This window comes from Primulina eburnea, unplaced genomic scaffold (genome assembly GCF_022965805.1).
Source record: "Primulina eburnea isolate SZY01 unplaced genomic scaffold, ASM2296580v1 ctg1027_ERROPOS211797, whole genome shotgun sequence".
Classification (NCBI taxonomy): domain Eukaryota; kingdom Viridiplantae; phylum Streptophyta; class Magnoliopsida; order Lamiales; family Gesneriaceae; genus Primulina; species Primulina eburnea.
This window is the reverse complement of record NW_027330574.1, coordinates 50110-66325: the sequence shown is the minus strand read 5'-3', so window position 1 is coordinate 66325 and position 16216 is coordinate 50110. Positions and strand designations below refer to the sequence as shown.

General features: G+C 39.3%; 1 protein-coding gene across 1 annotated transcript; it reads right to left on the bottom strand.

The window, feature by feature from the left end:
• Window positions 1-242: 242 nt before the first annotated feature.
• On the bottom strand, window positions 243-3057 carry LOC140820405 (uncharacterized). Its single transcript, XM_073180691.1, has 3 exons — window positions 1807-3057; window positions 1537-1620; window positions 243-593 (listed from the first exon to the last, which is right to left on the bottom strand). Exons 1-3 carry the CDS (start codon window positions 3055-3057, stop codon window positions 243-245), a joined length of 1686 nt encoding a protein of 561 aa, XP_073036792.1.
• Between the last annotated feature and the right edge of the window lie 13159 nt (window positions 3058-16216).

Here is a 16216-nt window from a genome sequence, read left to right as displayed (position 1 = left end):
ACATATATACCTCCTCCGAAAGATCACCATGCAAGAAGGCATTGTTCACATCCAATTGCATCAAGTGCTAGCCACGTATAGCAGCCTAAGCTAACAAACTCCGAACAGTAACAAGTTTGGTAACAGAGGAAAATGTCTCAAAGTAGTCAATCCCTTCTTGTTGAGTATATCATTTGGCCACCAAGCGGGCTTTATAGCGTTCTAGAGTTCCATCAGCCAATAATTTGGCTTTTTACCCATTTTCAACCCACAACACTTTTCCCCGGTGGCAAAGAAATAATGGTCCAAGTCTCATTGTATTCCAATGCTTGCAATTCATCCAACATGGCTTGACGCCACTCTGGAGAAACAACATCTTGAGAAAATGACTGCGGTTCAATAATTGTGGAGACATTATTGACAAATGTTCTATAGGAAGGAGATAATATCTGATTATTAAGCACATTCTTCAATGGATGGATAGTAGAGGAAGGGATGGGAGAATTAACAGTGAAACAATGATAGTCTCGTAGATGAGATGGTTGAACTGAATGTCTACCAGATCGAGTGGAGGGGAGGTGTTCACTGTGACTAGACGAGGAGATTGGTTGAAACTGAGTTTGTAAAACACTATCACAACAGAAGTCATTATCATTGGGCACATGTTGACTCTCAAAGGGAAACACACTCTCATGAAAAATGACATCACAAGATATGTATATTTCGTTTGTTTCAAGATTAAGAAGTTTATAAGCCTTATAGCCAGATGGATAACCAAGAAAGACTGATTTTATGGCTCGAGGAGAGAACTTGGTGCGTTGGCTTGGCAATGTGGATCCATAACACAAACAACCGAAGGATTTGAGGTGTGTGTAATTTGGAAGTTTACAGTACAACAACTCAAATGGAGATTTATCATTCAAACGTGTAGAAGGAGTTCTATTTATGAGGTAAGCTGCGGTAGTGACACAGTCAGTCCAATAAGACAAAGGGATGTGATATTGAAACATCAAGGCTCGTGCAACATTCAAAAGATGTTGATGTTTCCGTTCAACAACAGAATTTTGTTGGGGAAGTTCGACACAAGATTTATAGGAGATTATACCTTCTGAACTGAAGAACTCAGCAAAATTTAATTCAAGGGCATTATCTGATCGTACTGCCTTAATCTTGGTTCCAAATTGAGTAGAAACCAGCTTGCAAAAGTCAGGGAATATGGTTAGCACATCATATTTTCTTTTCAGTAAATGAACCCAAGTGAAACGTGAATGATCATCAACAATAGTAAGGAAATACTATATCCTTTGACACGTAATGGATAGAAAGGACCCCATATGTCAATGTGGATTAGATCAGAAGAAGCATCACAAATAGAATTATTTGAAAGGAATAACAGTCTCTTTTTTTGGATATATGACAAATGGAACAATCAAACAATTCATCATGTTTTATTGAATCAATACTTGTATGTGTTCCAATTATAGAGAGTCTAGTAGGGGAAGGGTGGCCCATACGATAATGCCATAACTTGTATTGAGTAAAAGAGACATTACAGACATTTGGAGATACATTTGAGGTATCTAGAACATATACGTTGCCAACTCGTTCACCCGTCCCAATCATCATGTCCTTGGTGAGAACCTGAATATGACAAAAATCAGAAAAAAAGGACATAGAACAATGCATACTTTTGGTTAATGCACTGATGGATATGAGATTAAAATGAAAGGTAGGAACACATAAAACATCCTTAAGTATGAAATCAGTGGACAGATGGACTGATCCTATATGTGTTGCTAGTGTATGGGAGCTGTCTGGAAGAGTTACTTTAGAAGAAACAGGTGTCGAGGTGTGATATATGGATAATGAGCAACAAATATGATGAGTGGCACCGATGTCTAACACCCAATGTGTCTGAATGTTAGAAAGAGTAGTAAGACATGAAGGAAATGTACCACTAAAGCAAGAAACTGAAGCATCACAATTCTCATGTTGCTTTAAATCTGAAGGAGGGCCACAACCAAGTTGGAGTTGAGAGATCAAGAATGCAATGAGCTGTTTACAATGATCTGGACTCAAAGTATCTCCAGCACGATTCACATTCGTCTCAGGAATTTGAAGACATGTTGTACCCCGAACTTGATTAACATGCATCTTAGTGTCAACCTGTTTGATCTTGTGCCTTGGATGCCCCGGAGAATATCCATGTAACTTATAGCATTTATCCATAGTATAACCTAGAATGTTATAGTGGGAGCAAATAGGTCTATTATAAATTTTGTTACCTCGACTATCCTTGCCCCCGAAAGTGCCTTTAACAGCAGCAATGGGAGGTGAATGGAAAGGTGCAGAGGATTTGGGGAAACTTGTCATATCAGTGTGAATGGAGCGTTGTCTCTCCTCTTGCATGATTAATGAAAAAATCTTCGAGACGACAGGTAACAGATCCATCATGAGAATTTGAGTTCGATTTTGAGTATAGGACTCATTCAATCCCATCAGAAACTGCATGTTGCACTCCTGGTTATGGTAATTGATCCAATCCTTCAAAGCGCCACATTTACACACCGAAACTGGTTGAAATTCTTTTAGTTCTTCCCAAAGTATTCTCATTCGCGTGTAGTACGTGCTAACATCCAGATAACCTTGTTGAAATCCACTTAGTAATTTCCTTATTTGAAAGATGCGAGGAGCATTGCTCTGTTGAAACCGATCGCGTAGATCTAACCAAATTTCAAGCGCCGTCGGGAAATACAGCAAGCTATCAGCAATTTCACGATTAACCGAGTTCAGAATCCATGAAATTACCATACTATTGCATCGCAACCAGGATCCATACTGAAGATCTTCATTTGGAGGTCGCGAGAAGCTACCATTGACAAATCCAAGCTTATTTTTGGCTGTCAAAGCCATTGACATAGCACGCATCCAGGTATTATAATTTGTACCTGTGAGGGCATGAGACACCAGATTCAATCCTGGATGATCACCATTGTTCAAATAGAATGGGCTGCTTGAATCATCGATTGATGTTCGAACAACAGTCTGATTATTCGAAGCTTTACCGCCTTTGGCCATAGAAGATTTTGGAGCGGATTAGAGCTCTGATACCATTTCAGAATTGTAAAGAATTTGAGTAAAATGAAATCTTCATAACCGCAATGCGGGAAAACTTACAAAGCATGGTTCTTGACTCGTATTTATACTAGTATGGACAAAAACGTAAGTATATGTGTAAAAACGTGTTTCTACTAAAGCTACTATAAAAGTCCACTTCTAATAATTAGTTTTACATAAATCTTACAATCCAAAAATTAAGTTGAAAGAAATTAATCGAGTTTCATTGTAATGTTACCGAATAGTTCCGCATGTTTAATATGTTTTTCTTTAAAAGAAACATAAATAATTGAAATATTTTGTGAAGATTATATGAAAATAGTGTTTTTTTAAGCAATGAACAATAATTAGAAAGATATATACATTTGCACAACTAGTATTTTTATTTTGGATATATCAATTAATTTAACAAATACTCTTGAAACAATCCATACAGAATACAAAGTCAATCAGTGCATGATAATTTAGTAGGTAGTAATTAACATGATTTAAAAATGAGTATAATTTGTATCTGATTTATATATTACATTCATTATATATTTTCCTTATTTTAATTTTTTTTTTCTTCTTTTACTATTTCAACTCTTCGTCTCGTACCAGTGCATCATATTTTCCATCATCTTATGTCGTTCTTGTCATTTTTATTTTTACCCGTAAATTTAGTTAGATTTATTCGTTTTTAGGAAAATTCGATCAAAGCTGGACCAACTTTTAGGGCAAATTTGACTACCCGGTATGAAATTATTAATTATTATATTAAATTTATATAATATATTTGAGATATTACGTAATAAATTTCGACAATTTAATTTAAATAATTAAAATATATTGATTTAGGTCTCATAGATTTTATTATGTGAGACGAGTCCACCCAATCTATATTCACAGTGAAAATTAATATTTGTTAGCATAAAAATTAATATTTGAAACTAAATATGATCTTTAAAATTCATTTTTCATATTTTTTAACACATATATGCAAAATTTCAATTTTTGACAGATTGCAGCAATATTGGAAAAAATGACATAACTCTTTGCTCAGGTGTTAAAATGACAAACCATCTTTTGCATTGTAAACTAGACTTGTAAAGGATCGCAGTTGTATAACATTTGTAGCCTAGTAATGAACGAGGAAAAGCAGTTTATTCATTCAATTCAGACCATAAGTGCAGCTGCAGAAAATGAGCAATGAAAAAAATTGGTTACTTATACATCTTCTTTTGTAAATTACAAAATTTCAGAGATATAGGGGGATAACTCGTTTTAAATATTGAGTAGGAGAAAAATTTGTTCTTAAACTATTTTGAAAATATGGATTTTTTATTCATACAAAAAGGGGATAAATATGTTAGTTGAAATATTTATTTATCCAAGTTTTGTGATCATAAAAAAGGGAAGATTGTTGGGTTTAGAAAATCTAACAATATTGATTTTGATGATAACAAAACATGTTATTGTGTTTTTAACATATTTACTCAAGCGTAAAGTTTTTAACTCAAGATAGAAACTGAAACTTGAATTTAGCCAAACTGAAAATCTGGGAAGTTTCGGTATTTTGATTATATCACACAGCTCGTTAATTCAAATGACCATTTGCCAAGACGGCTGGATAGAAAACCCAATTTAGAACAAGTCTAATTCACGTCAGTAGGGATAAATCGGATGTTATCTAGTCCAAACTGATAGTTAAAAGACCAAACAAATTGCACGAAAACAACAATAAGTTTGGCATGAGTAGTTGAGGTATTATGGCCAGCCTGATCAGCCCCATTATACAAATGAAACGATTAAGGATGTGTTACGAAGCTAAGATGATGATCTAGAAATCATAGTCACAAGTCAAATTGTGAATATTTTAAGATGCTGATAAATGATGACGAAGCTACTAGTTCTGCACATGCTGAAATCAGTAAGATGATTTCAGCATCTCCCAGCATTTTGGTTCAGTTGAACTGTACTAATTGAGCATACCAGAATTGAACAGGACTAGTTGAGCAGACCAGAACTGAACTGAACCGAACCAGTTGACTAGTTGAGCATAGCCAAACTTAACTAGTTGACTAGGAGAAAAATTGAATGACCAGTTTTGTAGTAGCCCGAATTCCAAATTGGGTAATTAACGGATTAATGGTGATTAAGAAGGTTTAAGGTGTAATTTTGACCGAGTCATGATCGGACGGACCGAAGAGGGTTCGGAAGCACCGAAGAGTTCGTAAGGTCCGAAGTGAGTTCGGTGGATCCGATCATTAGGTGTCAAGAGTTGATCGACACGTGGGAGTTCGGACGTTCCGAAGTGTATGATCGGTGGATCCGAACATGAGGTGTCAAGAGCAGCTGGACACGTGCATGTTCGGACGGTCCGAAGTGTATGATCGGAGGATCCGATCATGAGCTGTCAAGAGCCGATGGACACGTAAGAGTTCGGACGTTCCGAAGAGGGTTCGGACGATCCGAACATGGCCTATAAATAGTGGTCGGATTTCCTCATTTTTGACTCGCCAATTCAGAGAATTCCATAGCATTTCAGTCGTTTCTGACAGGTTTTAGTCTTGTTCCGAGATTTGGGCACTAGCGGGGAGCTGCTGGTCTTGTAGCAGAGCTGTGCTCTAGTTGGGAGCTAGCGGCATCAGCGGGCTAGCGACGGACGAAGGTTTGGAATTTTATCAGTATTTTATCTCAGGATTATCTAGTTAAGTCTGGTAGATAAGTTTAGTGATGGTTTTCACTTGATGAATAGGCTTGGATTAGACCTGTTGTCTGGTTGTTCCAGTGGATTAGGATTTGCTGTGATAGAGGTACGAAAGTACTATCCGAGATATCCTGGTTGAGTATACATTCTTATATGTGTTGCATGATTATGTGGTGCATTGATATATGTCATATGATGCATGCTATTATGTCACGTTTATTACTGCACGTTGCATTTCATGTTGAGCCGTATTCTCCTTTGAGATAGCCTTTACTGTTGAGCTGTATCTCTTTCGAGATAAGCTATATCTTGGGGCCGCTCAGCCCTGTCTTGTGGACGCATGGACACCGAGAGTACACAGTGGCCGACGGGTCGGGAGGGCTTCGGTGGTCCGGGACATTTTAGGTCCACGTCTGTCTTGTAGTGGATGCAGTGACCCAGAGGTGTACCGCGCGGCACTATCCACTTGGCGCCTCTAGACTGAGCATTGTTGAGATCCTTTTGTGACTCCTGTTTCTTGACTACCCCGGTATCATGATCATAGCATGTGCATTTCATATAGGTCTGTATACTCATACTTTTGTACTGGGCGTTCTTATCGCTCACGTCCTCGGTTTTGTTTATTCTTGGACACCCCATTCCCTCGGGGCAGGCCTCAGGTTGGACAGCTCAGGAGGAGCAGGAGGAGGACGTTGAGTAGCTGGTTGGTTTAGTATATCGGTATTGTTGTTGACTTTTCCGCTGTTATCTCTGATTATTGTTAATTAGGTTAATTGCATGCTTAGTTCTTGATTAGTAGGTGATTCTGGAACGGGTCACTACATTTATGGTATCAGAGCATGCGTATGATTTTGGGATATAGATTCTGTTTTGGGATTTCCGTTGACCATTTTACCATTTTCCCTATTCTATCTTGTAGCGATGGCTGACCATTTTGATGACGGGAGTAGTCAGGGGAGTGTAGGTCGATGGGGTGACCAGGACGATCATAGACGTCATCGTGAGCATCGTCATCGTCGGGATGGTCCTAGGCGTTTCGATATGCATCGTTTCATGCAGATGGGGCCTAAGCCTCTAGGTTGTGGAGAGACTCCCGATGATGCGGAGGATTGGTTAGAGCGCATGGAGAGTTGTTTTCGCGCATTCCAGTGCACCGATGAGCAGAAGATGGAGACCCTTAGTTTTCTTCTCGAGGGCCGTGCTCGCAGGTGGTGGCGATCGACTTCTGCGCCGATAGTTCAGTCGCAGGGTAGAGCGACTTGGGTCGATTTCCGTGCAGCGTTCATGCAGCTGTACTTTCCTCCAGCCCTTCGCCAGGCCAAGACGATTGAGCTCCTGAACCTTAAGCAGGGGAGTATGTCTGTTGATGAGTATCAGCAGAAATTCTTCGAGTTGTTACCCTTTGCGCCTCATATCAGTGGCAGTTCTGAAGCCAAGTACGATCATTTCCTTCAGGGCCTTAACCAGGAGATTTTTGATCGTGTCACCGTCTGTGATAATCCTACTTCGTACGATGGGTTGGTGAACCGGTGTCGTCAAGCAGAGATCAGTCTCCAGCGTGGTAGAGCTATTCTTTCTTCTAGACCTCCGAGTGTTTTGAGTCCTCGATCTCAGTCATTCAAGAAGTCCGGTTCTTCTTCTTCTGGATCTGGATCAAGGTCTAGCGGTGTTGTTCGCTTTGGTGAGAAGAAGGATTCTTGTGCGCATTGTGGTAAGAACCATCCATCGGAGCAATGCCGATTAGCAGCAGGAGCTTGTTTTCAGTGCGGAGAGATGGGTCATATCAAGAAGAATTGTCCTCAGTTGCGAGGTGGAGCAGGATCTGGCTCCGGATCTCAGACGACTGTTCAGCAGAGGAGGCAAGGTCAGGCTGTGGGTAGTTCGAATCTTCGACCTCGTGCCCAAGGTCAGGTTTTTGCGCTGAACCAGGATCAGGCTGCAGATGAGAGTCAGAGATGAGAGAATTGAAGCAACAATTGAGATGTAATAATGATGTTGTTTTTATTTCAGTTTTGTTCATTCTATAAACTTGATTTCGAGGACGAAATCGTTTTAAGGGGGGGAGAATGTAGTAGCCCGAATTCCAAATTGGGTAATTAACGGATTAATGGTGATTAAGAAGGTTTAAGGTGTAATTTTGACCGAGTCATGATCGGACGGACCGAAGAGGGTTCGGAAGCACCGAAGAGTTCGTAAGGTCCGAAGTGAGTTCGGTGGATCCGATCATTAGGTGTCAAGAGTTGATCGACACGTGGGAGTTCGGACGTTCCGAAGTGTATGATCGGTGGATCCGAACATGAGGTGTCAAGAGCAGCTGGACACGTGCATGTTCGGACGGTCCGAAGTGTATGATCGGAGGATCCGATCATGAGCTGTCAAGAGCCGATGGACACGTAAGAGTTCGGACGTTCCGAAGAGGGTTCGGACGATCCGAACATGGCCTATAAATAGTGGTCGGATTTCCTCATTTTTGACTCGCCAATTCAGAGAATTCCATAGCATTTCAGTCGTTTCTGACAGGTTTTAGTCTTGTTCCGAGATTTGGGCACTAGCGGGGAGCTGCTGGTCTTGTAGCAGAGCTGTGCTCTAGTTGGGAGCTAGCGGCATCAGCGGGCTAGCGACGGACGAAGGTTTGGAATTTTATCAGTATTTTATCTCAGGATTATCTAGTTAAGTCTGGTAGATAAGTTTAGTGATGGTTTTCACTTGATGAATAGGCTTGGATTAGACCTGTTGTCTGGTTGTTCCAGTGGATTAGGATTTGCTGTGATAGAGGTACGAAAGTACTATCCGAGATATCCTGGTTGAGTATACATTCTTATATGTGTTGCATGATTATGTGGTGCATTGATATATGTCATATGATGCATGCTATTATGTCACGTTTATTACTGCACGTTGCATTTCATGTTGAGCCGTATTCTCCTTTGAGATAGCCTTTACTGTTGAGCTGTATCTCTTTCGAGATAAGCTATATCTTGGGGCCGCTCAGCCCTGTCTTGTGGACGCATGGACACCGAGAGTACACAGTGGCCGACGGGTCGGGAGGGCTTCGGTGGTCCGGGACATTTTAGGTCCACGTCTGTCTTGTAGTGGATGCAGTGACCCAGAGGTGTACCGCGCGGCACTATCCACTTGGCGCCTCTAGACTGAGCATTGTTGAGATCCTTTTGTGACTCCTGTTTCTTGACTACCCCGGTATCATGATCATAGCATGTGCATTTCATATAGGTCTGTATACTCATACTTTTGTACTGGGCGTTCTTATCGCTCACGTCCTCGGTTTTGTTTATTCTTGGACACCCCATTCCCTCGGGGCAGGCCTCAGGTTGGACAGCTCAGGAGGAGCAGGAGGAGGACGTTGAGTAGCTGGTTGGTTTAGTATATCGGTATTGTTGTTGACTTTTCCGCTGTTATCTCTGATTATTGTTAATTAGGTTAATTGCATGCTTAGTTCTTGATTAGTAGGTGATTCTGGAACGGGTCACTACAAGTTTAGGCTCGAGAAAATGTTTAGCAAGAAGAATTTGACTGTTGCAATTTCAGAAACAGTACAGAAACTTTCCAAATGGTCATATTCTTGTATCTATCGTATATATCATTGTTGGAGTCTATAAATACAACATCTTCGAAGAAACGTTTCTAAATCGTTTTTCTTTAAATTGTACTATATTTTTTTTTAAATGTTGCTTTGGCCGAACCATATACACACACATACATACATATATACTTTTTGTACCATTAAAATAAGCTCACCATCAATTTTACTCAAAAATCTTATTGCGCAGTAAAATTCATAAAATCGTAAACGTCAAACCGAACCTAAAACTATAATTTTTTAAAAAATAGCATAAACGTAATCAATCCTCTCAAAAACCGCTCTTACTTCCAAATGTCATGAAAATCTTTAAAGTATTCTAAAATCCTAACTGTGCGAAAAAACTAGCAAAGGCCTTGGGTTAGTGCACCATCCGCCCAGCTAGTTCAGTCATCCAACCCCCGTGTCTCTATAGTAAATTCCTCACCTGCATCATTTACACCTGGTGAGTCTATTGACTTAGCATGCCTTAACCATAGTAACAAATAATACGTATACATTTACATGTAACAGTGAAAATACTTTTAATAAAGATAGCTTTTCATGAACATGCATAAACTTAAACCTTTTCTTTCATCATATACTTTTCCTTTCATCATATACATATACATTTTATTTTGGGGTAAAATTCATTCGTTAATTGTGACCATATTTTCATCGTTCGGTCGGTTGATCATTCTCAGCTGTAGCCATGATACCAGGCAGCAAGGCAACATTAACCACTTTTCTGTTTTGTGCTTTGGCCTATAGTTGGCGGGGACACCAGCAACAATTTTCTGTTACTGAGCCTTGGCCTATGAAAATTCGGTATTGGGTTCCTACGGGGCTTAGTCCCCTAAATGGGTTCCACTGGGACTTAGTTCCTCATGAATCCCATTTACTTACCATCACAATTAAGTCACTTCATCAGCATTTCCACCACTTTATAAAATACATGCATATATATCATTTTCCTTTTAATTCAAGCATGCAACACGTCTTTTAGAATTCAACATTTTCCATCATAAAATTCCATATTCTTTCAAAATAAATATTTTAACATTTATTACAACATTCAGGAGACTGCCATGACTCTTAATATTTTTCAGGTTTAAAATGACTATTTTGCCCCCGAAACCCTAGCTTTCTCATTTTACCCCTAGACCTTAAAACTTCGCCCGAATCCATCCAAACTTAATATAATACCATAAAACACACCCAAAGACATTTCTTTGACGTAAAATTAAGCCCTCGACTAAATTCATAATTCGTTTTAAAACTTGAACTGAAGTCCCGGTTTTAACCCGAATTTTAACAGAACATTACCAATCATTCGCAATAGATTTCTAACACTTGCTCAAACCTTTTTCACCCCAATTCAAGCCATGAGAAATTCAAAAATTCCTAGAAGCCTGCTGGTAATTTCTGCGCAATTCTTCCAAACCATAGCATTAAACAATTCCCTAGTTTCTTCAATCCTAGCCCCTAACCAACGAGACCAGACCCTAACCAACCATCTTAGAACCTAGATTGAAGCCCTTAAGACCCAATTCGACCAGCCCAAGTAAGACATTCCTGAGGACGTGTAATGACCCGAATCTTTAGTTTGAATGAAAAATTAATTAAGAGATGATTAAAGAGTTGTAAATTAAGTATTATTAACGAAATGATAATTCAGGATCAAGCTGTTGGGTTCCATCAAATTTAAAAAGGGATAACCCGATCTACTACAGATTACATTATCCCGATAAATCCAACTAGACAAATGAGATTCTGACACATGGCAAATAAGATTGATTCAGATTTTCTGAAATAGTCCGGATGCAGCCTATGAATGGAAGCTGAATTCTTTGTTTCCTACACTACATTCTTCAGAGAGAGTTCTAGCCATATATCTTAGGTTTTCCATCTAGTTTCTAGGGCACTTTGGTGTCAGGAAGTTTCGGAGCTAGTGTCGACTCGAGGAGGAGTGTGTGAACTGAGATCGAGACATTATCAGCGGGCTGACGACGGACGCATGTATAATCCTAAAGCCTTAAATAGTGATTTAAGGATCATTAGGGAGAACCCTATAGCATGTTTGATCTGGTTTGATAATGATTTCATTATGCTGGTATTGTCTATGTGTTAGAGTAGGTGCACTTCGAGCCAAGTGTTGGCCGAGTATTCACAATGAAACTCTATGTATAAACACTCTTTATTTTAATAATATTTAAATTTATTATTTTGAAAGTTCTTTATCTGTATACCCATGCTAGTTGCATAGATAATGTAATGCCCGAAAATTTAATTATTGTAATCTGATATGATTTACTGATTATGAATTGATGTTTACTGATTATGAATTGATGTAATTATAGCCGGGCCAGTTCGAGATAAGATGTGAGCAAGTATATGAAATTAGACAATTTGGGCGAAAGTGACTCGCCCGGGCGGACGTTTTTGATCGCCCGAGCGAGAGTGCCTAGGAGAAGAGGGCCGAGAATTACTCGCCCGGGCGGATGTTTTTGACCGCCCGAGCGAGGCTGCTGGAATGGGCGAGGCCGAGAATGACTCGCCCGGGCGGCAACTTTTGTCCGCCCGAGCGAGCGACGTGCAACACAAAGGAATGTGCCACGTTTTGTTCATGCATGGAGTATATATATATATACATATAACAAGCGTCTCTTATTCAGAATAAGCAAAGGAAATCGATGGTTTAGGAGGAAAGCTTTGTTCTTTTTCTTCGAAATTGATTTGCGAGTAAACCGTCTATCCGAATTGAAATCTGACTTCGGTATCGTATTTCTAGCAACGCAGACTACAACTGGACGTAAGTTTTGTTACGTTTAGACAAGATTTGAATTTATGATATTGTCAGAATTGAATATGATTCAGATATGGTGTTTTTACTACCGTAGATATTGTAGAATCGAAGTCAGATTTAGAAACAGATTGGTTATGGAATTGTTATGAATTTTAGAATTGATTTGATTGAGATTGCTATCAGAATTATGCTGTTATTCATGTTGAAGTGTACAGATACTGAAGTTATAGATTGTACTGAGATTTATTAGGAATTCTGGTAGTGTAATTGTGATGTTAAGACTGACGGGGTTACAAGACTATAGTGTTATGCCGTCTAAACATCAGTTGGTACAGATTGATCAGATTCAGTATTGGTTTCTGTTATCTCGTGATATTGTTGATGTGATCAGATTTTGTACTGAATTGGGTATTGATCAGAACAGATTGTGTTTTGAGCTACACATTGATACAGTGTATTTATTCTTGTCATTTCAGTTTGAAGATGGACAAATTCGACTTCGAGACGTCGTCTTCATCAGATCAGGAAGACAAAGGTATAATTCATGTGATATTTGGGAAGAACAACTCAATTGAGATCGCGTTGAGTTGCCCACTAAATCACATACTATACTCTTGTTATGTTTTTATATGATTATGCTATGATTATAGATTGTTATTCATACATTAAGATAGGACAGTCTGGAGATCAGGTAGACTCTAGACGTTCGGCGATATCTCAGCTCTGGGGAAGATCACCGCCCCTTTGTAGATGCGGATACAGATCAGGCCGAAGTCTAGGAATAAGACGTACAGCACCACGATTGGTTGGGTAGGTGACAGCCAGTGACGTCTTATTCACCCCGGGATCCCTAGAGTTATAGTTGAGTCGAGTCTAGACATGATTTGATTAGGACTGCATGCTCATATGGATGTGGCTCCTAGATCATGGGACCCATCATTATTACTTTCAGTTATGATAGCATGTTTGTATGATTTAGATTGTTTATATGCATGTTTACCATGTTTTATACTAGGATTTATTTCTCACCGGAGTTATCCGGCTGTTGTCTTGTTTTGTATGTGTGCATGACAACAGGTTGGGCTGGATCAGGGTCAAGATGATGATGAGAGAAGACGAATGTAGCGTGGTGATTCCGGACTTACAGTAGACTTGGTTTTATTACTTGACTTTAGTAGTGGAACTTTAGATTAGATTATTGTACTTTTTATACAGATATGTGTAGTATTTAGATTCCATTACCTTCCGCTATTGTATATTAAAAAGAAAAATTTTTAGACCCTGTTTTATCTTAATTGATAATTAAATCCCAACGATGATTAAGAATATGATTAGCGTCCGGGTCCCCACAACAGGTGGTATCAGAGCCTTAGGTTCTAGAGCTGAAGGTTCCTAGAGCCGATAGTTCCTTTAGCGATAGTTCTTTTAGAGATAGATCCTTTAGATTGAGATAGTCAAAACTGATAGATCTTTTAGATTGAATTAGATTGAGATAGTAAGGATTGAGCGGGGTAGATGAATTTTCTTTCCTTGCATGTCTGTGCTAGCATGAGATTGATTTTCATGTTGATTGACATTGTGATGCTAGCATGAGACTATGTGTTACTGCTTTAAGATACATGGCTACCTGACTATTTGATTTAAATTGGTATTATGTATTCTTGAGTATGAATCAGATCGGATTCATGATCAGCAGTAAGATGATCATGATCAGAAAAGATTGGCACAGATTTGTATTATTGGGTTACTAATGTGTGTGGTAATCAGATGTACCTCCCCGAAGGATTTTGGAAACAGGCAGTACTTCGTATGAACAGCCATATATACCAGCACCGCAGATAGATGTGTCAGCGACTCCGATGGAAACCAAGTTGGCAGAATTTCAGTTATTTCAGCCGCCGATTCTGAGTGGTACCGAGACGCCTGAAACGTGTTAGCACTGGGTTGAGGACATAGAGATATTGTTTGATCTACTGGATTGTACAGATGACCAAAGAGTTAAATTGGTATTTCACCAATTACAAGAGGCTGCCAGAAGTTGGTGGATTACAATCAAAAGAGTATTAGCACTACGTGGTACTGTGATCACGTGGGAAGTCTTCAAGACTGAATTCTATCAAAGATTTTTCTCCGCCTCGTACCGAGAAGACAAGAAAGCAGAGTTTGAGAATTTAAGTCAAGGTCAATTGAATATTGATGATTATGCTGCTAAATTTTCTACTCTGTTGCGTTTTGCCCCTCATATGGCTAGGGATGATGAAGCTGTGGTGAATCAATTCATTAGAGGATTGAATTCGGAGATAGTTGCATTCATGAATTTACAGCGACCTTATCACTTTGCTGATGTCTTGAGTAAAGCGAAGAGAGCAGAAGAGAGTCTGATTCGACAATTAGCAAGGTTGTGTGTGAAGCAACCCCAGACACCACAATTCCCTTCGACATTCGAACGTGGCAGTACGAGTGGAAAGCAAGATTTGCTGAAAGCTCGGAAGAAACAGTTCAAGAAGTTAGGCAGTGGTTCCTCCAGTTCCTGTGACACCCCGATCCTCTTTTAAAATAAATACGCAGCGGAAATAAAATTTTCTCTTTAAAATATACGGAAGGAGTTTCAAAATACATTTCATCAAATATCTTTACAAAATAAATACATGATCATTTAAATGACATAACAAAAACAAAACATCATTCCTATGATCATGCCAAAATCCTCCTTCCAACGGTGTATGCATATGACCCCCGATCTACAGTCAACGTCCCGAGGCACCACCCTGATCTGCATCACATGAAAATAACTGAAATGAGAATAAATCTCAGCAAGTGGAACTCTTATATAACAATGAACAATAACTCTGTAAAACATCTCTTTGAAATCATAAATACCATCAACTCTGAACTGTAAACTCTGAATATCAATAATATAAAAATAGCATAAAATATGATGGTATTTCTCTTTTGCTCTGGGGATTGATATCAATAGTATCTCTGCTCTGGGGTTGCTCGTATCCCAAATCGATATAAATACCGATAACTCTGAGGGATATAAGCCTCTGGGCGATGATCATCTAATATTGCATGCAATCTCTGACTATGTATTTATCAATCCGAAAACATTTAAACTCTTCTCTGGTTTTAACAATCACTTTGAACTCTATATATCTCTTTGTATTCCCTTTAATCAATAATGAGACATACAATGCCTCCAATACATATAACAATACATACTATGGATCAAATGAAAGGGAATAACACCATAAACTCTTTGAAACACATACATATAAAATCATGTGAGCAAAAGGAATGAATTTCCACTTACAAACCACAACAAACACCTCAACTTAGCTCTTGATCACCACCTACAACAAATAATCCACAAATAACACCAATATCAACTAAATATCCAAGATTACAAGCTAAATAATCCATAAATCCACATAAACAACCAACCTAAACAACTCTTAATTTACAACCTTAACAGAATCGCACCAAAAACTTACCCAAGCTTCCTAGCACCAAGGAGAACGTCGAACTCAAGTCGAAATTCTAAACAAACGCTTGAATCGAAGATAGGAAGTGAAAGAAATGACCAAAAACCCTAGAAATGGAGAGAAAAGTCGAGAATGGAGGAGAAAAGAAAGAGAAAGTATGGCCAACCACTCCAAAAAGTAGCTTAAAAACTCGCCCATACCTTCACCGCGGGTGCGCCAACACAAGGACCGCGGGTGCGCTATGGTTACGGCAATCTCAAAAATTCTGGAACACGAACAGCGCGGGTGCGGCACTGCAAACAGCGCGGGTGCGGTCTCTACCGCAGGGGCGGTCTCTACATCACCGCGGGTGCGGTGTGCTCACGACATTCCAACTCCAAAACAGCACAGTACACCGCGGGGGCACTCCAGTTAAGAGCGCGGGTGCACTCTACTCACGGCAAAACACTATTCCAAAGCAACTAAAATCGAACCGAAACGCTGAAACGAACAACCAACAACAACTAATACCTCAAAACAATAAAACTAACAATACTATAGCCCAAAAATACAACTCTGAACAT

What these genes read in the sequence shown, in the direction of transcription:
- LOC140820405 (XM_073180691.1), bottom strand. Translation starts at nt 3,057, where the DNA reads ATGGCCAAAGGCGGTAAAGCTTCGAATAATCAGACTGTTGTTCGAACA. An exon ending in CGACACCTGTTTCTTCTAAA is followed by an intron (nt 1,621 to 1,806) that starts GTAACTCTTCCA and finishes TGTCATATTCAG; the next exon opens with GTTCTCACCAAGGACATGAT. An exon ending in CCTCAAATGTATCTCCAAAT is followed by an intron (nt 594 to 1,536) that starts GTCTGTAATGTC and finishes TTACAAACTCAG; the next exon opens with TTTCAACCAATCTCCTCGTC.